The sequence below is a fragment of the Sciurus carolinensis genome, chromosome 1 (genome assembly GCF_902686445.1).
Source record: "Sciurus carolinensis chromosome 1, mSciCar1.2, whole genome shotgun sequence".
NCBI lineage: Eukaryota > Metazoa > Chordata > Mammalia > Rodentia > Sciuridae > Sciurus > Sciurus carolinensis.
In genome coordinates, this window is record NC_062213.1 from 144186517 (window position 1) to 144211881 (window position 25365).

The window sequence follows — 25365 nt, forward strand, 5'->3', positions numbered from 1 at the left end:
TGAGGCATTTTATTTTTAAAAAAATTTATCTGAGTGTATGTATGTGTATGTATATATATGTATACACATATACATATATATGTTTACATATAACATGCACACACACTTTGTATATGTATATCCCAACTGTTCACTGAAGAATCCTAGAAACTGATCAAGATAGTAGCAAAATTCCTAACAATGCAATTAATTCCCACTAAAAGAAGTAAGTTTCTTGAAGAACTTGGTGATTCCAAGTCAGTAGCAGTAAACATACGTGAAGAACATGGACCTATTTTGACCTATCAGGCAGCAAAGATTGTACACAATACTCAAGAGCCAAACTGAATTCACTAGTCAAAGATGGAACAATCTGAGCTTCAATTGCAAGGAATTTCAATAAGGATAATCTTTGCTTTCAATAAAGCAAAGAATGGGTTGAAAAACATCAAATATGGTAAAATCTGTGAGTCTATAATAATCTTTTAAATTCCTAAGATGATAGAGAACCACTTTTTATTCTGAATAATGGTTGTAAAAGAGGAAGGGGACTCCAAACTTGATAAGAGATTAAAGGATCTTTACTGTTTCCTGTATAAATTGAAACATAGGTCAACCAAATAGTTAAGGAGGGGAAGTATTTATAAAAGTATTACAATTATGAGCTAAAACTTACATTATAGAATTAGAATATGTTCATTTAAATTAGTAAATTTTTTAAAATTGAGGCATTGAGCCTCAATGTTATGGCTTGGATATGAGGTATCCCCCAAAAAGCTCATGTGTAAGACAATGTAAGAAAGTTCGGAGGAGAAATGATTGGGTTGTGAGGGTCTTAACCCAATCAGTGAATTAATCCATGATGGGATTAACTGTGGTAACTGGAGGCAGGTGTGGTGTGGCTGGAAGGAGTGGTTCATTGGGGGCATCACTATAGGTATATATTTTGTATCTGGAGAGTGGAGTGTCTCTCTCTCTTTCCTCTCTCTGCTCTCCTCTCTCTTTTTCTCTCTCTTTCTCTCTCTCTCTCTCTCTCTCTCTCCCTCTCCTCCCCCCCCCCCCCCCTTCCTGATGTGAGCTGCTTCCTTCTGCCATAATGTTCAGCCTCATCTCAAGTCCTGAGGAATGGAGCCGGCCTTCAATGGACTAAGAACTCTGAAACCATGACCTCTCAAAATAAACTTTTCCTCCTCTATAATTGTGCTGGTCAGATCCTTTTAGTCACAGCAGCAAAAAAGCTTGATACCAAGAAGTGGGGTTGTTGCTATAACTAACCAGGCCATGTGGTTCCGAAGCTTTTCAGAAGTGGTGGGAAGAATTTTGAGATGTTTAGTAGTGCAAGTTGGAAATGCTTTAGGTTGTTGTAAGCAGAGATTAATGGTCGATTCTGTTGGGAGCTCAGAAGTCCAGATGGTGATAGGACCATGATCAATAGAGACCGAACTCAAGAGTGTTCAGAAAAGGGAAACCTGTTGGAATTTGGAGTAGAGGCCATTTGTGTTGTGGTCTGGATAAGAAGATGTCTGCATTTTGCCCGCGTCCTGAGACTCTGTGAAGCTGATTTTAGAAGCAATGGAGTTTTTAATCTGGTGGAAGATATGTCTAGGCAGCATAGTATTCAGGTAGTGGCATGGATATTGCTGGCGACATTTAGCCAAATTTATTGTGATAATCAAGAACAGAAAGAAGGGGATCCAAGATGGTGAACTAGAGGGAGGCGACGTTCCTTTTCACTCCATAACTCCAGTTTCAAGCAGAGGATATCTGTTTCTTGGTGAGGCAGTTTTTGCTGCTTATCGATTCCCTGGTGTTTACCCCATTTGTCTGCTGTCATCACCTGCACTCTGCCAGCATATCGACACCTTTTTTGAGTACAGATTACTCACTGTCAGGCGCCTATCATCCACCATTTGCCTGCCTCTGTCCGGTCGATCGCCTGCCTTACACCTATCCATCACCCAACGCATGAGGTTCACCTCCTGATCGTCAGACAACAGTCAGCAAACTGATCGCCGACCACCAGTGGAGCACCAGCTGCCTGCTGTTGCCTGGAAGTTCTCTGTCATAGTACCTTCAGGTTTGATTACACGTGGCTGCCGCCACTTTGAGACAACAGCCAGGCCCCATAGGACCCCTGGCTGGACTGACTGAGCCCCGTCTCCAGGATCCCTCAGCCCGACCAATCACTCCCTGCCTCTGGGGCCCTCACATCGACTGACTGCTCCCTGCTGCCAGGACCCCCAGACCAACTGACTGTGCCCTATCACCGAGACCCCAGACCAACTGATTGCACCCAGCCTACAGGATCCAACAACCACAACAAACACACCCTACTTCCAGGACCCCTGCCTGACCAACCACATCCTGCCTGCAGGACCTCCAGCTGACCAGGCCACACCCTGAGCTGCAGCTCCCCATTTGCCAACACATTTCGAGCCAGAGCAGCCATCTTGGATAATCCTGGAAGCCATAGCTCCGATCTTTAGGTGGGGTAAATCCCATCCTGAGATGCCTGCTGGAGGCTTGAAGCTCATTGTCAGGTACCTCTCATGCATCAAGCTATTGAACTCTGGGAGATTTCATTACTATATGACTGTTATACTGGAGATTTTCTTTTTTCTCCTTATTGAAAAAATTTAAGTTTTTATTTCTTTACTTCTCTTGTTCTCTTTTCCTTTTGTTTACCTGTTCCCTCAGAGTCTCTTTCTCCCTTTTTTGCATGCTAACATTCAATTTCTTTTGATTACATTCTCACCCTCTCTATTATCTAGAACTTCTGTATATTCTTTTCTTATCCCATTAACGGCCACATTCTACATCCCTCTGCATCCTCTTTGTCCTCCATTTGAAGCTGCAGACCTTATTGCAAATCTGTTTGTCTTACTGAAGATAATATTTGAACTCATTCTGTTTATTATGACAATTTTGTTATTGTCCTCATAGGGGCTATTTGGTCTAGGATTGCATAGTGTCTGAATTGGGCACTGCTAATATTGATCTCCCCTTAAAGAAAAGGTTTTGGAAACCTACAGGGCCACTATAAGCCTACAGGAGGAAATCTGCAATACCCCAGATCTGCACTGCTAGAGGGGAAGATACATGAACAACATGAAAAAAACAAGGGAAGAAAATGATCCAAACAAATCTAGATTCTATATTAATAGATTCCAATGACAGTATGTTAGAAGAAATGTCAGAAAAAGGACTTCAGATTATACATGACTAAGATGAAGCAAAGGGTGAGATAAGAGAGCAAATGCAGGAAATGAATGATAATACCAATAAGCTGAAAGAGCACCTGCAGGAAGCAAAAGATCATTTCAACAAAGAGATAGAGATTCTCAAAAAAAAAACCAAACAGAAATATTTGAAATGAAGGAAACAATAAACCAAATTAAAAACTCAATGGAAAGCATCACCAAAAGACCAGACCACTTGGAAGACAGAACCTCAGACAATGAAGACAAAATATTTAATCTTGAAAATAAAGTTGCCCAAACAGAGAAGATGGTAAGAAATCATGAACAGAATCTCCAGAACTATGGGACATAATGAAAAGACCAAATTTAAGAATTATTGGGATTGAGGAAGGCACGGAGATACAAACCAAAGGAATGAACAACCTATTCAATGAAATAATATCACAAAATTTCCCAAGCCTGAAGAATGAAATGGAAAATCAAATTCAAGAGGCTTACAGAACACCAAATGCACAAAATCACAACACATCCACACCAAGGCGCATTATAATGAAAATGCCTAACATTCAAAATAAAGATAGGATTTTGAAGGCCACGAGAGAAAAGCATCAGATTACATATGGGGGAAACCAATACGAATAGCAGCAGACTTCTCAACCCAGATTCTAAAAGCTAGAAGGGCCTGGAACAACGTATTTCAAGTTCTGAAAGAACATGGTTGCCAACCAAGAATGCTATGCCCGGCAAAACTAACCTTCAGATTTGAAGATGAAATAAACTCCTTCCATGATAAACAAAAGTTAAAAGAATTTACAAATAGAAAGCCTGCGCTGAAGAATATTCTCAACAAAATATTCCATGAGGAGGAAATGAAAAACAACAATGGAGGTCAGCAAAGTGGGGAACTACCTTAGAGAAAAACCACTCAAAGGAGAAACCAAGCCAACTTAAAAACCAAAAATAAGCCCAAATGACTGGGAATACAAATCATATCTCAATAATAACCCTGAATGTTAATGGCCTAAACTCATCAATCAAAAGACATAGACTGGCAGAATGGATTAAAAAGAAAGAGCCAACAATATGCTGCCTGCAAGAGACTCATCTCATAGAAAAAGACATCCACAGACTAAAGGTGAAAGGATGGGAAAAAACCTACCATGCACATGGACTCAGTAAAAAAGTGGGGGTTTCCATCCTTATATCAGATAAAGTGAACTTCAAGTCAAAACTAGTCAGAAGGGATAAAGAAGGACATTTCATACTGCTTAAATCAGGAAGACATAACGATAGTAAATATTTATGCCCCAAACAATGGTGCATCCCTGTACATCAAACAAATCTTTCTCAATTTCAGGAATCACATAGACCACAACACAATAATTCTGGGTGACTTTAATGCACTGCTGTCACCACTAGATAGATCTTCCAAACAAAAACCCACCAAAGAAACCATAGAACTCAATAACACAATCAATAACCTAGAATTAATAGACATATATAGAATATGCCATCCATCAACGAGCAGATTCACTTTCTTCTCAGCAACACATGGAACCTTCTCAAAAGTAGACCATATGTTATGCCACAAAGCAGCCCTTAGGAAATGCAAAAAAATTGAGATACTGCCTTGTGTTCTATCAGATCATAATGGACTGAGAATAGAAATCAATGACAAAATAAAAAAAACAGAAATTACTCCAACACCTGGAGACTAAATAATATGCTACTGAATGAAGCATGGATAACAGAAAACATCAGGGAGGAGATAAAAAAAAATTCTTAGAGGTAAAAGAGAATGACGATACAACATATCAAAATCTCTGGGACACTATGAAAGCGGTACTAAGAGGAGAATTCATTGCATGGAGCGCATTCCAGAAAAGAATGAAAAGTCAACAACTAAATGACCTAACATTACAGGTCAAAGCCCTAGAAAAAAAAATAACAGAATAACAGCAAAAGTAGTAGAAGACAGGAAATAATTAAAATCAGAGGTGAAATCAATGAAATTGAAACAAAAGAAACAATTCAAAAAATTGACAAAACAAAAAGTTGGTTCTTCGAGAAAGTAAACAAAATAGACAAATCCTTAGCCACACTAACAAAGAGAAGGAGAGAGAAAACTCAAATTACTAAAATTCGTGATGAAAAAGGAAATATCACGACAGACACCACTGAAATACACAACATAATGAGAAGCTACTTTGAAAATCTGTATTCCAACAAAATAGAATCTACCGGAGACATTGACAAATTTCTACAGACATATGATCCTCCCAAACTGAACCAGGAGGACATACACAATTTAAACAGATCAATATCAAGCAATGAAATAGAAGAAGCCATTAAAAACCTACCATCCGAGAAAAGCCCAGGACCAGAAGGATTCTCAGCCGAGTTGTACAAGACCTTCGAAGAAGAGCTCATTCCAATACTTCTCAAAGTATTCCAGGAAATAGAAAAAGAAGGTACCCTACCAAACTCATTCTATGAAGCTAATATCACCTTCATACTCAAACCAGGCAAAGACACATCAAGGAAAGAAAATTTTAGACCAATATCCTTGATGAATATAGATGCAAAGATCCTTAACAAAATATTGGCAAACCGTATCCAAACTCATATTAAGAAAATCGTGCACCATGATCAAGTGGGGTTCATCCCCGGAATGCAAGGATGGTTTAACATCAATAAACGTAATCCATCACATCAATAGACTTAAAGATAAGAATCATATGGTTATTTCAATTGACACAGAAAAAATGTTCAACAAAATACAACACCCCTTCATGCTCAAAACGCTAGAAAAAATAGGGATAGTAAGAACATACCTGAACATTGGAAAGGCTATTTATGCTAAGCCCATGGCCAACATCATTCTTAATGGAGAAAAACTGAAACCATTCCCTTTAAAAATGGGAACAAGACAGGGATGTCCTCTTTCACCACTTCTATTCAACAATGTCCTTGAAACTCTAGCCAGAGCAATTAGGCAGACTAAAGAAATTAAAGGGATACAAATAGGAAGAGAGGAACTTAAGCTGTCACTATTTGCGGATGACATGATTCTATATTTAGAGGATCCAAAAAACTCCTCCAGAAAACTTCTAGACCTCATCAATGAATTCAGCAAAATAGCAGGCTATAAAATCAACCCACATAAATCTAAAGCATTTTTATATGCAAGCGATGAAACAGTTGAAAGGGAAATGAGGAAAACAACTCCATTTGCAATAGCCGCAAAAAAAATAAAATCCTTGGGAATCAATCTAACCAAAGAAGTAAAAGATCTCTACAATGAAAACTACAAAACATTGAAGAGGGAAATTGAGGAAGACCTTAGAAGATGGAAAGATCTCCCATGTTCTTTGATAGGCAGAATTAATATTGTCAAAATGGTCATACTACCAAACGTGCTATACAGATTCAATGCAATTCCAATTAAAATCCCAATGGCGTACCTTACAGAAATAGAGCAAGCAATCATGAAATTCATCTGGAAGAATAAGAAACCCAGAATAGCTAAAGCAATCCTTAGCAGGAAGAATGAAACAGGGGGTATTGCAATACCCAGATCTTCAACTCTACTACAAAGCAATAGTAACAAAAACGGCATGGTATTGGCACCAAAATAGACAGATAGATCAATGGTACAGAATAGAGGACATGGACACAAACCCTAATAAATACAATTTTCTCATACTAGACAAAGGGGCCAAAAATATGCAATGGAGAAAAGATAGCCTCTTCAACAAATGGCGCTGGGAAAACTGGAAAACCATATGCAACAGAATGAAACTAAATCCCTATCTCTCACCCTGCACAAAAATCAACTCACAATGGATCAAGGACCTTGAAATCAGACCAGAGATCCTGCATCTTACAGAAGAAAAAGTAGGTCCAAATCTTCAACTTGTTGGCTTAGGATCCAACTTCCTTAACAGGACTCCCATAGCACAAGAAATAAAAGCAAGAATCAATAACTGGGACAGATTCAAACTAAATAGCTTTCTCTCAACGAAGGAAACTATCAGCAATGCAAAGAGAGAGCCTACAGAGTGGGAGAATATCTTTGCCACTCATACTTCAGATAGAGCACTAATTTCCAGAATATATAAAGAACTCAAAAAACTCTACACCAAGAATACAAATAACCCAATCAACAAATGGGCTAAGGATATGAACAGACACTTCACAGAAGATCTACAAGCAATCAACAAACATATGAAAAAATGTTCACCATCTTTAGTAATAAGAGAAATGCAAATCAAAACTACACTAAGATTCCATCTCACCCCAATTTGAATGAAAATTATCAAGAATACAAGCAACAATAGGTGTTGGAGAGGATGTGGGGAAAAAGGTGCATTCATACATTGCTGGTGGGGCTGCAAATTAGTGCAGCCACTCTAGAAAGCAGTGTGGAGATTCCTTAGAAAACTTGGAATGGACCCACCATTTGACCCAGCTATCCCACTCCTTGGCCTATACCCAAAGGACTTAAAATCAGCATACTACAGAGATACAGCCACATCAATGTTCATAGCTGCTCAGTTCACAATAGCCAGATTGTGGAACCAACCTAGATGTCCTTCAATTGATGAAAGGATAAAGAAACTGTGGTATATATATACAATGGAATATTACTCAGCTATAAAGAATAATAAAATTATGGCATTTGCAGGCAAATGGATGAAATTGGAGACTATCATGCTAAGGCAGATAAGCCAATCTCAAAAATCCAAAAGGTGAATGATCTCACTGATAAGCGGATGATGACACATAATGGTGGGTGGGAGGGGGGCAAGAATGGAGGAAAGAGGGACTGTATAGAGGGAAAAGAGGGGTGGGAGGAGTGAGGGGAAGGAAAAAATAACAGAATGAATCAAATCTCATTACCCTATGTAAATGTATGATTACACAAATGGTATGCTGTTACTCCATGTACAAACAGAAACAACATGTATCGCATTTGTTTACAATAAAAATAAATTTAAAAAAAAGAACAGAAAGAAGAGCAGAAAGATTTGGAAAAAGTGAATTTGAAAGGCTGGAGTAAAACTAGGGCTAAGGAAGTTGCAGTTGTTAAAGACATTACCGCCACTAAAGAAATGCTAAAGGGTTTGCAGAGACAATAAGAAAGATGACTTGAGGGCATCTAAAGAGTTTGCAGAGACAGTAAGGTGACTTGAGGGCATCTCGGGAGCTGGCAAGACCACACCCATCTCAAGTTCAAGGGTGTAAAGGTGAAAATTCTCTTGTGAAGAGACCAGTGGAGCATCCTTCTTGCACGATGGGGCCTAGGAGGCTTTTTCAACGTCTCAGCCCCCAGACACTCAGAGGCTACTGTAATAAGGATCTCCGGAGGCTTGGCTACTGCTCAAGATGGCAGCAGATCTTGGTGCTGGTTCTGCAGAAATGCAGGATGCTGGAGTTAGGGGGTCATGGAGTCTTCCACCAAGATTTCAGAGTAAGGTGTTAGAGGCCAGACAAGGTGCGGTAGGGTCGGAGTCCCTGTGTATATCACCTGGGAGGACAAAGTGTGGAGATTTGAAGAAGCCAAAGCTGCAGTGGAGACCCCCAAGATTAAGAAATGCCAGTAAAGTGAGTCATCATTTTAGGAAAGTTGCAGGAATTGAGTATAGACAAGTCAACAGAAAGGCCCTTGGGCTGCAACCAACAAGGCCACAGAGGCGGAGCTATACAAGTGAGAGGACTTCACTATGCAATGTGCCCCAGATGTCAGACTTGGAGCTACAGCACTTGTTTGTCCAGCTTGATTTCGGTCTTGCTTTGGTCCTATCCCTTCTTTCTATGCTCCTATTTTTGTAAATGGAAATGTTTACTCAGTACTTTTATATATTGGTTTTAATTTTATAGGAGCTCACAATGTGAGATTGCCTTGAGTCCCAAAGACTTTGGACTTGGACTTTGAGCAGTCTCAGAACTGTTGAAACTAAGGACTCTTGAAAATGGACTAAATACATTTTGCATTGTCAGATGAGTGTGAGCTTTTGGGGGCTGTGGGCAGAATGTTATGTCTTGGATGTGAGGTGTCCCCCAAAAACTCATGGGTGAGACAATGCAAGAAAGTTCAGGGGAGAAATGATTGGGTTGTGAGTCTTAACCTAATCAATGAATTAATCCCTGATGGTAACTGGAGGCAGGTGTGGTATGGAGGGGGCATAGCTATGGACTAAGGCCTCTGAAACTGTGAGTCCTCAAATAAACTTTTCCTCCCCTATAATTGTGCTGGTCAGAGCCTTTTAGTCACAAAAGCAAAAAAAAACTGACTATAACAATCATTGCTAACAAAATAGAAGCTATGTGTGATGCACTTCCTGATGAAAATAATAACTCCAGTTACAGGGAGAACAACAGTCTGATCATTTCACTGGATCTATCTGCCAATTTGCAAGGAATACAGGAAACAAAGGAACAACTGAACTGCACCATAATTTTACTGTGCAGTTAACTCTAGATTGGAAATTCTAGAGGTCAAACCAAACAACCCAGTTCTTCCAAAGATAACTTCTAAGGAAATGAAAGAGGAGCTTGTAGACTAAAAGATCTCAAACACATTGATTTTTTTTTTAATTTGGCAAGATTTAACTATTTTATCTAGGAATGCACCTTGAAGGTAAAACTATAAAGAAATGCAAGGAAATAATTACCTGATAAAAGTCAGCTTTTCTTTAGGGGAGGGAAGGAAACTGAGATGAGGAACACACTGTGGCTTCTGAGAGGCTTAAAGCTCTGCTCCTTGATCTGAGCAGTGGGTATAAGGGTCTTCATTATTCACGTATTTATTTGTTTTATATAATCACGTATTTATTTGTTTTATGTAATCAGCCTTTTTTAAGCCTTTCTCACAAGTGGACAGCAGAGGTCAAGTACCACAGTTCTGATGTAGAATTACTCATATTCTGTTCAGTCCTCACTTTCCAAAGGTGAGCACTCACCAAATCAGGCAATTATCAGAAATATTCGTGAAGAACTAATGTATACCAGAACTGTGTTAAACTTCTATGCATACATTAATCTTTCTTGGATCACTAAATAATGAGTTCTTGCTTTACTAATTAAATTGCTATTTATTGTGTTCTCCTAAGTGCCAGGCATTATCTGAACATACAAGGCCCCCAACCCCAAGAAGTCTATATAAATCTCCATTCTCAAATTGAGTGGTATATTAAAACGGGTTCTCAGTAAGGTGCTAGATACAAATTATCTTATCTCCATCTCCCAGAATCCCCATTTTATCCTAAAGGGAGGTAAAATGTAAAGAGATTGAGTAACATGCCAAGTTAGAAAGAGTCAGTATTCAAGCTAGGTCAGTCTAATTCCATAATCAATGTTCTTCTGTGTTTGCCAAAGCTTCTCAAACTCAGATTCTAATTTTCATGGGGATACTTGATGATGTGCGAGGTCTACAAAATAATCATAGTACTATCATGGAACATTTTTCTGGAGTGATAATTGCACTAAATTGTAAATAATTTAAAACATGCTTGGTACTAACATGTATTTTAGAGTATTACACAAGACACAGATAAAACCTAGGATGACAACAAAATCCCTTCACTCTAGAAGGTCAAGGATTAGTCTTTCTTACTCATGCCAAGTCATATTTGTCTCTTCCTATAACTCCCTGCCCCTTCTTCTTTACGGGGATAACTATATTCCTCTCCAGGACTAGTCAATTCAATGATTGGTATTTCCTAATTACTAGTCATTGTAAATCTACTCTAATGAGATCCTTGATGATTCAATTCTCCAGTATTATTATATTATTTGGAGAGGGTGTCTAAGAAAATGAGTAAGATATCTAAAACTAGAGATCTTTTCACTATTGTGAAAGTGCTTAAATAGATGTTAAGTTTAAAGAATGTGCCTAAAGGAAGACTAATTTTTAAATGGAATCTGACGCTTTGCAAGTGTCAAAGTCAAACTAACTAAAATAATCTATGAGACTATTCACTCTTTACTACCAAGTTGAGGACATCAATAAATCCAGTATACATGGCCGAACAGTGTTCATAAGAAATAATGACCTTAAGCAACAAAAAAGTATTTGTAAGTAGCAAATCCCTGTTGGAAGACAGAAGGTAAAGCAGTTACCTAATTTTGGCTGCAGACCCCTCCAGGTGCACAGCTACATTTCCTCCGGGTTGCTCCTAAGACTGACTAGTGGTGGGTGGGGTAAGGGAATGAGTCATAAGTCACCACTACAGGACGCCATCCAGTGAACTTTCTGTGCCAAGAGTGAACAAATCTTTGACTGGGAAGTGATGCAGAAGGTTCAAGAGCCAAAAGAGTTTAGTTGAGCTAGGGCTTAAACTGGAAGCCAAGTAGACAGAAAGCTGAAGAAAGATTATAGGTCAAGATTGGGTAGTTATAAATGAGATCAAGACACAAGAAGGTTACAGCCAGGGTAAAAACGGACTTGAACACAACACGGTAGAACCATGCCAAACGACACACAAGGACGCCCAGTACCTTTAAACCAAAAATACATATATATTGTGTAATGTAGTTTTATTTGCATGCTTAACTAGTGGAAAAATAGCCTTCTTTTTTTGAAGGTCAAAAGGGGAAAAAAACCAAGATTAATGTAATAGTGCAGATGAAAACAGAACCTTAAAAGTCAATTTTTGTCATATGATGAAAAATTCCCTTCTGTACTATGTTGTTCTATAAATCCAAGGAAAACAAGTACACTCTTTAATACTAAGTAAATATTAAAAGGCAATAAAATTCAAAATAGTCATTTCTCTTTTCCCCCCCACCCCTCCCACCCCTCTTTTCCCTCTATACAGTCCTTCTTTCCTTCATTCTTACCACCCTCCTTATCCCTAACCCTAAACCTAACCCTAACCCTAACGCTAACCCCTCCCACCCCATTATATGTCCTCATCCGCTTATCAGCGAGATCATTCATCCTTTGGTTTTTTGAGATTGGCTTATCTCACTTAGCATGATATTCTCCTATTTCATCCATTTGCCTGCAAATGCCATAATTTTATCATTCTTCATTGTGGAGTAATATTCCATTGTATATATATGCCACAGTTTCTTTATCCATTCATCAACTGAAGGGCATCTAGGTTGGTTCCACAATCTGGCTATGGTGAATTGAGCAGCAATGAACATTGATGTGGCTGTATCTCTGTAGTATGCTGATTTTCAAAATAGTCATTTCTCTTTGAGAAAACAAGAAATGGTTGGTTGATTAGTTAATCTTAACTTCTTAGAGTCAACAAGGTACCTCACACATAGTGGGCCTTCAACACACATAGTGGGCCTTCAACACACATTTGACAAATAAAGGACAATTTTGCATGTCTGGCCAATGTGGCATTTCTTTGTAATGATTCCTCAGTAAAATTTCAGTCTCTTTGTAACCTGAAATTTCCTCAAACTTAGGAGTAAATTTTTCACTCTGAAATTTCTGCATAAGAATAGCCAAGGCAGGAAGATTGTATTCTTTTAAATTTGTTTCTAAATAGTATAACATAAAAAAATTATTCTTTGTGAAATTCTTTAAACTTCAATCTTCAGCAACATTTCCCTCCAGTTTCAACACACAATCTGCAATGTTGGCACTGTGAGCAGAGATGGCTGCTTCAGAACCTCTGCTGCTCCCTTCTTGAGTCACCCACAGGCAGAGTTATGTATACAAATAGTCGCAGTGGGACTATGGTAGGTAGAAAGCTGCTGGTTTATAATTTACACCTCACTTGTAGTCAGGGAACACAATCAAATGAAAATGATTTCGTGTTGACTGGATGTGGGTTTTTTTTTTAATTTGTTCTAATTAGTTACACATGACAGTAGAATGCATTTTTATACATCATACATAAATGGAATATAACTTCTCATTCTTCTAGTTGTACATAATGTAGAATCACTGGTCATGTAGTCATATATATACATAGGGTAATAATGTCAGATTCATTCTCCATCCTTCCTACTCCCCCCACCCCCTCCCCTCCCTTCACTCCCCTCTACCTAATTCAAAGTACCTGTGTTTGTTTGAGGGGTTTTTTTTAGAAGTTTATAGGCCTTTATTTTATTCATTTATTTATATGTGGTGCTGAGAATCAAACCCACTGCCCCACACATGCTGGGCAAGTGCTCTACCACTGAGCCACAGACTCAGCCCCTTGTTTGTTTTTTAATAGATTATAATAACACAGGTGGAAAATAGCTGGAAGAATCAAGAGGCATATGTTCAACAACACATTTTTTAATTAAGGAAAAGCTTGAAGGAAATGCTCCAGCAAAAATTAATTATTGATCAGATATTTTTTTTAAAGAAGTCAAGGACTATCAAAAGTGAATTTTTAGTCTTTCAGTTAGCTTTTCTGCACATCTTCCCCTAAACTGCACCATCATTTAAAAGAAATACTTATAATGAGAAGAAAAACACTCTATTGTGGAAATAGGTAGAAAACAAGTTATTTTCATGACAGACCTTTGTTGATATGTCTGAGAAACAATAAATTCTAACCATACTTGTGTATAAATGTTTTACTCTTAGTCATCAATCAGAAATCAATATTGGGAACCATCACTTCCAGTCTAAGTGGTTTAACAGAAACCAGTTTACCCTCCCACCTTAAACAACTAGAAAGTCAAAGAAAATATGTGGGAGGAAAATAAGTAGTTTTCAACCATTGTACAATAGGCAGCATGAGGCTTGATCCCTGAGAAAATAGAAACAGATGAGGTGAGCCCTAGAAGAGTTTCCAGCTGCAGCACAGAAAAGGTATGGCCCATCATAGATCAATGGTATTGCTGGGTTGGAGAGACAGAAATTAAAGTCTGGGAAAGCCAAGGAAACTAGAATATGTAGGAAAGAATGCTAAAGAGAAGACAGCTGCTCAGAGGGTGCAGAGGGGTCTACTCCAGTTTTGACAGTTGCAATAGGACATCTTGGCGTGCATAAGAGGAAACTGCCCCAGGCCAGGAAAAGAACCAGTAGACCAAACAATTCTCTGAACTCATGCAGAGCTGGGAATATTTTGTGTTCCCACCAGTTGAAATGGAAAGACATTCTAATACCCAGGATACTGGGTAGGGTTCTCAGAAGAGTAACTCCTTAACAGTAAGACTAAATTAGCCCTAGACTAAATACTGCCCTGACTCTGCCCTGAGGAAGCTTAAAGCAAGCCTCAAAAGTACCAAACTATTTCCAAGAAATTTAACTGCATGCCAGAGCAAAGTGCAACCCCATTTGAAGGAAGATGACCAAACCTAGCACCCAAAAACATAAAATAAGTCTGGCATCCAATCAACTATTACCAGTACTGTATGACCCACGGCCAAGAGGGAAAACAATCCAACAATATAAATGGGACCAGAAATTATGGCGAGGATGGAATTAGCAGAAAGTTACATTAAAATAACAAACTATTAAAATTGTGATTCATATTCACTAGAGAGAGGAAAAATATGAATGTGATGAGGTTAACAATGGAAGTGTTTTTTAAAAGACATCAATGAGACTGGTAGAAATGAAAAATACTAGATGTGAGGGGTGAAACAGTCAACACGTTTCAAGGAAATTTGTTGCAGGATGAAATTCACAAAATCCTGTTACCACCCTTTATCTAGTGGGGCTGGATCTGTAGATAACAGCTATCAGGTTCTGTAATCAAATAAGACAATGATCTCCACTGTGATACAATTACTTCCCAAAATTTCTTAGGACACACTCTTAAAAGCCAGAATTCATGAAGCCTCTCTCATCTAAAGACATCATCATTTTTTTCAGCAAATCTTCCCTATTCCTATAGGTTCTGGAGCCATTTTAGACAGAGAGAGGAGACACAAAATAATAGAATATTTGTTCATGTACAATGAGTCAGCAATAACCTCGTATCTACCAGGACTCCTTGTGGTCCGTTCTTGTTCAGTTTTTCTGTGGAATATGCTGCTGGTGGCTATTTCTGCCTTGAAACTCTTCATGGTTGACTTTTCACCATCATTTCAATTACTTTGTCCTTCTGTTTTAACACCTTCCTTTCGGTCTCTTTGTGGATGCCTGGAGAGATGATTTAAGCAAAGAAAGTTTAAACTTGAGGGTCCTTCACAACGTGTTCCAGGGTGAGTCATTTTTTATAAAATGTGTCAGAATTTTATAAAAGTTAGATATGAAGTGGGGTAATTGTCTTTCGTACCACCATGCAAGATGCATATCCCTCAAACTTGTTAGACATCAGCAATTACCCATCAGATGTGGAAGGAAAAAAAAAAGGAAAGAAAGGAAGAAAAGGAGGAGAATAAAGAAAAGTAAGATATGTTGCCTATATTTCTTAATCCAGTTAAGGGAACACTGAATTGGAGATATATTTGCTGGGAGTTTTTAGGAGTATATTTATGTGGTCTCTAGTTACTTCCAAGTATCATCAAGTATTGCCTGTCATTGCAGAACAGAAACTCCTGCAACCCACTGTGCCAGCCCACCAAGCATCATGACATTAAGGTGCACAGCCAGAGGCCACACTATAATGCAAACCTGTCTTGTGACTTCCAGCATCACAAGTATATGGAAAATAAGTTTCAAAATGCATAGAGCCAGAATCTAGTTTGTGGAAAATTCTTCTAATCATTAGCTGAATAAAATTACAATGGAAGGATCAGTTCTCAGAAACAGCTAATCTAGAAAGAAGTTCTCTCTAGTCAAAAATACATTCAATAAGACAACACAATAACTGTATACACAAAAGAAAATTTATTAGAATTTCTGCCTTTGTAAGATGCAAACCCATCACACTATTATAAGCAACAAAGTGTCTATATATGATACTTTGTGCTTTGTGCATCCCAAAATATAAATTCACATCTTAGCAAAATGGGCATATGGTATCCTGACTTAGTACAGTAATTCAAGTCTTGCATCACAGGTTGCAATATGGCTGGCAGAGCTGGTGCCAGAGCTAGTGGGTCCAACATCAGGGAACTGGAAGGTAATGGCTAGTATGATAGAGGCAGGTCTAGGGCAAGGAACCCACCAATACAACCAAGGTCAGAGCAATTCATGTGATTAACAGGATCCATGAAGCTGGAGTGGTTGGTGGTTCAGAGACTCGAAATGAGGTCACAGAGCTGCCATATTTACCAGGGTCGAAGATTCAGTTAGGGTAGTTGCTATGTTTGTTGGACCAGGACTAATAAGTGAGCTGCCAGAGCTAATATGTTCAGCAAGTCAAGGATTTGACAAGAGCAAAAAGAAGCCTAACCCTTAGTCATCTACTTTTTCCCTTGAAATATTGAAATGTACATCAAGGAAGGGTTTTTTTGTTTTTGTTTTGTTTTGTTTTGTTGTTTTTTGTTTGTTTGTTTGTTTGTTTTATCTATCTGTAATATAAGCAAGAATTAAATTTCTCTATGTTTGAACTAGATTTGGGTTATATTTGTTACTGCAACTAATCTATTCTAGCTCTCTCGCTCGCTCTCTCTCTCTCTCTCTCACACACACACACACACACACACACACACACACACACAATCTCTTGTGTTATCTGCAGAGTCAAAGAACTATTGTATTCAACCTGGAAGCCCTGAAGGAGAAACAATGTTTCTACCAGAAATGCAGGTTTCTATTAAAACAAATAATAGAAATAGTATCCTGTAGAGGTCTTCAAAAAAGAGTAGGGACACTGTAGAAAAAGGAAATTTTGAAAAGACACAATAGAAAAATTTGTAAGAGATGGAATAGAAGTATGAGCAGAAAGTACACAATATTGGAATAGACATTAAATCTTCAGAGATAACTAGATTGACTGATCCGGGATCTTGGCACAAGATAAAGACAACTGCATGGCAGGCAGCATTAACTTCAAAGTTCTAATTATAACCCTGACAGATAATACCCACTATAGTTGGATTTGAAAAGGGCTCCAAAGGCTCATGGATCCTGTTAATCACATGAATTGCTCTGACCTTGGTTGTATTGGTGGGTTCCTTGCCCTAAACCTGCCTCTATCATACTAGCCATTACCTTCCAGTTCCCTGATGTTGGACCCACTAGCTATAGCAGCTCTGCCAGCTATATTGCAACCTGCGATGCAAGACTTGAACTACTGTACTAAGTCAGGACAGGATATATCCATTTTGCTTGGTCCTCAGTCTGGCATTATTGGAAGGTGATAAAAATCTTTAAAAGGTGCGGATCCTGGCAGATTTAGGTCATTGAGATACCCTTTCAATGGAACTGTGGAACACCACTTTCATGCTCTTTTTTTTTTTTTTTTTTTTTTTTTTGCTTCCTGACCACCACAAAGTGAGTAGTTTGCTCTGCCACATGTTCCTGCCATGATGTGCTGCTTGGTCAAAGGCCCAAAAGCAACTAGGCCACCTGACCATGGATTTAAATATCCAAAATAAACCTTTCTTCTCTTTTTGTTTGTTTGTTTGTTTGTTTTTGTTGTTGTTTTGTTTTTGTTTTTGTTTTTGCAGTGCCAGGGATTGAATCCAGTGCCTTGTGCTTGCAAGGCAAGCACTCTACTGACTGAGCTATCTCCCCGGTCCAACCTTTCTTCTCTTTTTAGGTTGATTATCTCAGGTATTTTCTTACAGTGATGGAAAGTTGACTAATGTCTCAGTGATCTGCATCCCTACTGAGTTCTTAACCTATGTGGATTGATTCTTGAGCAAGTTTCATTCATGATGGATACTCCTACAGCTAAAATAAATTAACTTAAAGAAATTCCATTACTTACATCTTCTAAATGACATTAAAGTAATCTGATTCATAATACACAGCAACATTTTTATATTTCCCTCCTAGTCCTTTGATTATTTCATATGTGTCTTATCCATGAGGAAAAGGGCTCAAAACTATAAAAGGAGGTAAGGAGATGGGTTTGGGGGTGGAGATTTCCAGGCTTGAATTTTATGGCTAGTATTTGATTTCTGGCCTCTCAAATTATAATATATGACAAGTGAGCTAAGTACCCTAAGGCCCCTTTGCTGGAGAAAGGAGGAGGTTATCTACCTCACAGTTTTGTTGTTGGGATTACATTTTTAACTGAGACTGGCTGTACAGTAAACGGGCTCTGGAAAACATCAGAAAACATCATTTTGGAGCAGGTTGGAAGTCACTGGTCCCAAGATAAGTGGGGTCTCAAGTTCTCGGTTTCTGCAGCCTCCTATAGCACTCAGGAAGGAACAGAACTGGGTATACCAAGATGCATTTCTCCTGGTGTGGGACCTCCACCTACCTCTCCCTTATTATGGGAGCAGCATGAACATATCCTTAACAGAGAATATGAATACGTAGGCTCAGGCATCAGGCAGTGTGGATAGAGGTGCCAGCTGTTCAGTAGCATGTGGGGAAACAACAGATGCCCAGAACCTGAAAACCTGGAGGACCAAGTGCTAAGGGAAGCAGAAGTCAGGAACAGTCACTTTCTCTGAGGAAAAAGGAAGTTCCTGATCAACTAATTCAGCTCTGAATCATTGTCCAAATCCACTCAAGGGGCTAATCATGCTACTTGTTCCACAATAGAGTTTGAAAATCACATGTAGCCTACAAAAGTTTATAAATGTTATCATTGATGATTTGTGCTGATTTTCTTGTTCTGCATTCAAAATTGGTCATTGGGACTAGCCACTAAGGATACAAAGCAAAATAAATGTAGATATGGAAACAAATATATATCCTCATTCCCAAATTCTGCTCTCTCCACTTTGGTATTTAGAAACTTGATGATATCAACCTTATATCAATTATTGCTAACCACTTTTAGTTAATTATCCTCTTTGAGAATAAGGCAAACTATTTTCTCTCAACCTTAGAAAAACTACATATGTATGAATGTATGCAACACCAAAAGTTGCATATAATCAAGAGATTCCAAGTAGACCCCAAGTGAAAGTCCTATGAGGCAGATTTCTGGCTCCCTCTTTCTATGGCAAAACTGAGTGTTGAAAGAGACAATATTTTCAAGGTGGTGAATTATCAAAAATATGAACCCACATAATCAGATTCCAAATGCAATGCTTTTCCTGTAATCCACGTAGAGTTACCTTGTCCTCCACAACGTCCATTCATCACTTGGTTGGGCTCAGTTGCTTCACTTCCCAGGTGCTTTAGCAAGGTGGGAGTCACTGTAGGCATCCACACTAATCCTTTCACATTTTGTGAGGGCATATCTACATGAATTTGTTCTACAACTATTTAAGTCCCTGCTATGCCTGGAACTATAAGCTTTAAAGATAAAGAGCTGAATATGTACAGTCACTATAAACATGGAGCTTATAATCTAGTTTGCTACCTCACCTCTGAAAATCAGAAACCCTCTAAAATGATCATTTATTTGTATAGCACTCTATGTATAATTAAAACTATATAAAATATTCACCATCACTTTTAATACTCAAATATAATTACATGTACAGCATATAAACAGTGTGTGTACATATATACACACACATACACTTAGAATCAATAAAGTTTGAATTGATCCATAGGCAAATATGCTTTACCTTAAAAGAGAAGTTATTGGTAATTAATGGTAAGATGCAATCGACAGGTTGGTTGAGGTTTTTATTATTATTATTATTATTATTATTCTCAATTAATTGGTTTGAACTTATAGAAAAAAACTTAATATTTTGAACAATGGGTATATACAAGTCAACTGTTCATCACTGTGTCCAAAGTATCTGATGAGAGAAACTTAAAGGAGAAAAATCTTATTTGGGGCTCATGGTTTCAGAGGTCTTAGTACTTGATCAGCCGACTCCATTGCTCTAGGCCTGAGGTATGGCAAAACATCATAGTGGAAGGGTGTGGTGGAAGAAAGCTGCTCAGTTCTTGGTCACCAGAAGAAAAGAGAGCAAGGAAGATACAAGTAGCAAAATATAAATCTCAAAGGCATGCCTCAGGTGACCCACTTCTTCTAGCTCCACCCTACCTGCCTAGAGTTATCACCCAGTACAGTAGACCTTTTAAATTATTAAGCCATCAAATGGATTAAACCATTAATTGGGTTATAGCTCTCATAATATAATCATGAGTTTCCAGAGTACACCTCAAATCCAAAACATAAAAATGTCCTTCATGATTCCAGACCCCCTCAAATTTATTCAATGACTTGAATATATTGTAGTCACAGTATTCAAGAATATTGATTTGGGTGATGCTGAAGGAGGAAAAGAGCATGCTAAAAAAGGGAGTCATAGCATTTCATGGCTCAGTGAGAACCTTTTGGGAATCAAAGAAGCTATGTTAGCTCAATACATATCAGTTTCATTTTGAATTGGTCAGCACAGACAAGGTTGCTGCAGTAACAAACAATTCCAAAATTCTGGGCACTTAAAACAACAAAAGTTTCTTTCTTGTTCAAACAGAGCCCATCATTGGTCCAGGACACTCTCCAGGGCAGCTGTCCTCCATATGTTGGCTGGGCATTTCAGCTGCCTCCGTTTAATGACATCTCCACCTCACATGTACTTACAGCACTGCCAAAGTGAAAGGGAGCTGGGGAAATAAACCCAACTATCAACTGTTTCCACTCAGATGTCCCCTCTCCTCATATTTCATTGGCAAGAGCAGGTCACATGACTCTACCCCACTTCACAGGAGCAGAAATTTTTTCCTCCCATGTGATCAGAGGGAGACAGTAAGAATCAGAAGCCAGTGCCCAGGAGTAATATCTACCAGGGGTATCTTTCAATTTAATAGCAACAACATGATTCAACAAATAGTTTTCAATGTGGAAAATTTAACTGAAACAGTTTTTCTTTGTTTTGTTTCAGAAATAAAGATGATACATCAGTTTTTCATAATTGTAACTTTTAGCAGTATGTTATGTTAGGTAACTATCCATGACAGGAATGAAATATTTGAGCCATGGTGAATGTTTTCTTTAGATTAAAGTTAGTTTAGAGAGGCTACCACCTCATATTCATTCTAAAATAATTCACACAGTATGTGCTTAGAGTCACAATCTAATAGTCACATATGAGGTCAGTTTCCATCTGGTTTCCAGTTCCAGTTCTACTCCTGAATAACTGAATTAAACTTTGGGACCTTCTATTTCAGTAAGCCAGGGGCAACACGTTTCAAAGGTTGACCTGATAAACAAATTAATAAATAAAAATTAAGGTGCTATTAAACCTATAAACCAAAATAATATTATTTAAAATATTCACAATTTGAAAGTTTACAATTGGCTATAAAATTTATCTGTCCTAGAATTTAAGTTACAGACAATGGAAATAAATTATTTAGTTCTTATTATAATATCCAGAGATATGGAAAAGAGATCTGGTAGGATTTTGATGATGTTTAACCGTTGTTTATGTCCTAATTTCATCATCAACTTGTTATGTCCACTCAAGTTCTTAAATAACCCTAATGAGTAGCATTTATGCAATCCCTACTATGATCTCATTCTAATTTTTGGCTCCTAGGAAAAGGCATAAGGTGGTCCAAGTGAAAAACTGCTCAAATTAAACCCATCTGCTGATACTAACATAATAGAGCTAATTTGGATATAAAAAGGAAAAACAATCAGGGTTTTATGTAATACATCTTTTTCTAGAAATATGAAGGGCATGTTAACTGAACTACCTGCCTTTGCATCTAATCCAAACTGTGTGAATTGTCTAGTTATGTTAAAATCTCATGTTAAGACTAAATATTTGTTTAATTTCACTATTTTAAATAACACATTCAAGTAAAACAAGGAGGAAAATGAAGAGAAAGAGAAAAAGAGGAAGAGGAAAAGAGAAGGGGAAATGAAGGAAAGAGGAAGAGAAAGAAATAATAACTTGAGACTTGGTGAATGATCAGTAGGACAGATAAAATCCTATTTGAGATGTGTATATTTGTAATCTTATGATTAGATATATTTAGAAATTTCTTTTCCAAGCAATAAAACATATATTTTTCCTCTTGATAAGGAAAAAAATGCAATGTGCCAAAGTCAAAAGATCAGACAACAGATAACCTTATAACTCTTTGGAATAATTTATTACTATTTTTATTTAAGCTAAGAACGTAATTTCCTTCCATAAAATGCTTTTGCCCATTTTTTTCTCTGACTGGACAGGACAATGTTTCAAAGTAAATTTTCCTCTGGCACAGCCTAAGTCCTCTTCTTCATACCAAGTGTGTGCTTCTGAACTGTGTTTTCATTTAGCCTTGTGATAAGAAAGTCCATTCTATATCAAATCAAGGAAATTAAATCTCTAAAGCGGCACTACATTGCTACTCAGTTTCATCAGGAGACATCATCTTAAAAGTTGATTATCAGAAAAATTTCTTTATTTAAGGCTGAATAATATCCCTCTGTGTGTGTGTGTGTGTGTGTGTGTGTGTGTGTGTGTGTGTTTTACCACATTTTCTTTAACTTTTTTCCTCTTTATTTTGAGGTGAATTTTTTAATTATTTGTTCTAATAGTTTTACATGATAGTAGAATGCATTTCAACTCATTGTATACAAATGGAGCCCAACTTTTCATTTCTTCAGTTGTGCATGATGTAGTCTCACTGTTCGGGAAATCATACATGTACATGGGTAATAATGTCTATCTCATTCCACCATGTTTCCCACCCCTATACCCTCTCCCCTCACTCCCCTCTGCCCAACCTAAAGTTCCTTCATTCTTCCCTTGCCCACCCCCATAAACCAGGAGGACATTATGTTGTATGAAATAAGACCAATACAGAAAGACAGATACAGCATGTGGAATCTGAAAAATTTGAACTCAGAAACATAGAGTAGAAGGATGGTTATCATAAATGGGGGGTGGGGGCAAAACAGGGAGATGATGGTCAGAGAGCACAAACTTTCCGTGATAAGATGTGCAAGTTCTGGAAAACTGATGTGCAGCATGTTGACCATATACAGTAATACTGTGTTGTTTACTTGAAATTTATAAAAAAAAAAAAGTAGGACTTAAATTTTCTCATTGACACTAGACACAAAGTTTGCTGTGCAAGATGATGAATATATTAATCAGCTTGATTTTGGTAACATTTCACAATGTGTATTTATTTCAAGTCATCAATTGTCCGCATTAAATATATAAAATTTTATTTGTCAATTAAACTTCAATAAAGCTGAAAAATAAAGCCAACCAGGGGAGGAAAGTTGATTATCAGGGCTGGGGTTATAGCACAGTGGCAGAGCACTTGCCTAGCATGGGTGAGGCACTGGGTTTGATCCTTAACACCACATAAAAATAAACAAAATAAAGACATGCAGTCCATTTACAACTTAAAAAAAAAGTTGATTATCTTTCAAGAAGAATAAGCACTAAATTTAAAAAATAGTAACAAATAGTCCAGACTGAATTTGGAATCCTGAAAAAACTATGGAACATTTTGTAAATATGTTTTCAATTTCAGTCAACAGAATACAAGAGCATCTTACTAATGAGGCATATTTTCTCTGTAACCTATATGTGGAAATTCAGTTTTGTGAAATATTATGATTCATCAGTTCTTTTTCCCCTTAACATTTTTTGTAAACGAAGGAAACACTACACATATCCACTACATATTGAGTAGCCAAAAATTTGTCCTGGCCCTGCATCATACCAGTATGGTTCAAATTAATAGAATTGGCATAAGACACTAAACATATGGAACCTGCTGACTCCCTATGACCTAACAAATTAATAGAACTTCTATGGCTGCAAAAGTTGAGTCATTCAGCAGATCCAGAACTCAGCAGTGTTACCTAGTGTGCTTACTAAACACAGCTTTTACTGGCAAATAAAGCCCTGAAAAATAAACCAGAAGAGAGGTGATTAGGAATTTGACTCTCAGTTGTAGCCTCCCAGCACCAGGGTCATAGTCAGAGACACGCTCCCTGTGTGCTGTGTGACAGTGCTGATAAACGGAGCCCTAGAGCGGTCCCAGGTGCACATCATCACAGGTCCATGCACAAAGTCTGATCATGAAGCATTTACTCTACAAACCACTTTGAACCTAGTGGAAGTTAAAATGACCTGGTGGTTGTCCCATTTGTTTAGTGTTTAAAATGTCTTTAGATTGACTGTATCCTCTTACTGAGGAATGGGGTGACCTTTCTCAAGCAGGATGGCCTTCTTCAAACATAATAAATATATTTGGGGGTTAAATGGAAACTTTCCCCTCCCTCAACGTGACCTCCCTTTTGAGAATTTCTGAAATTCTTCTGCTAGTCATTTGTTTAGATAAATGAAGCCCTCCCCTTGGAATAACCCCAGATGTCTTTCAGGTAAGAAAGGAATCACAGTGTGCTCCAACTCAGGAATTTGGGGTTGATTGGCAAAAGCACTAATTCTTTGCTTAGGGGTTAACACACCCTGGCTTGTAGGCCACACTCACTCCCTTATGCACCACCTCTGTGCTGCAGTGCCCACTTGGCATTGAGTAGCTGACAAGAGACAGTATGGACTGTGAACCCTTAAATATTTCATCTGGCCCTTCACAGAAAACATCTACCAACTCCTGATACACAGCAATGGGCCTCAGAACCCCTAGAAGGGAGGAAAAGAGAGAGACTATGGGGAGCATGAAATAACAATGCATTGCATTTGGGGAGTACTTTGCTTTCAGGAAAGATCTTTGCACAAGAAATTTTCAAAATATAACCTGCAGAGCTAGATAGCACAGACTCTGGTACATGCAGGTGCTCAAGAAATAACTGTGGCTGTGTACATTCACTCATTCAACAAATAATGCACCAAAGTTTACTATGTACAACACACTGTTCTAGGAAAAGTGGGAAGAGCAGCTGGTCAGAAAAAAAGGAGCAACACTCTACTCTCACAGAGTTGTCATTGTCACATAGGGAGACAAAAAACAAATATATGATTGTAGAAATGGTTAAATGATAATGTGTTAATACACAAAACAGCAGAGGTGCAATTTTAAAGAGTGGTCACAAGTCTCCCCGATTCTGAAATATTGCAGCAGACCTGTGGTAAGTGGAAGCTGCAGGCAATCTGAGGGAGCTGCAAAGCCCTGAGGTGTTAAGGAGTTTGGCAGATTCTTAAGAAGCCACCATGGCTGGAGCACAGTGAGAAATGGATCATGGCAGGTCAGAGGTCAGCAGCAGCACATAAGGCCCTGAAAGTCACATTAAGAACTTTGAATTTTACCTGAGGTATGAAAAGTTTTAAGGAAATGAGGAGAAAGAATCTATCTCACTTGCATTTAGAATAATCCTTC

At 38.1% G+C, this 25365-nt stretch overlaps 1 protein-coding gene across 1 annotated transcript in view; it reads left to right on the plus strand.

The window, feature by feature from the left end:
- Positions 1 to 1403: 1403 nt before the first annotated feature.
- The window catches only part of LOC124960634 (putative KHDC1-like protein), a 135604-nt gene continuing 111642 nt past the window's right edge, over positions 1404 to 25365 (plus strand). Inside the window, exon 1 of the mRNA XM_047519551.1 lies at positions 1404 to 1601. Within this exon, the coding sequence (XP_047375507.1) occupies positions 1404 to 1601 (198 nt within the window). The remainder of the gene's footprint in view (positions 1602 to 25365) is intronic.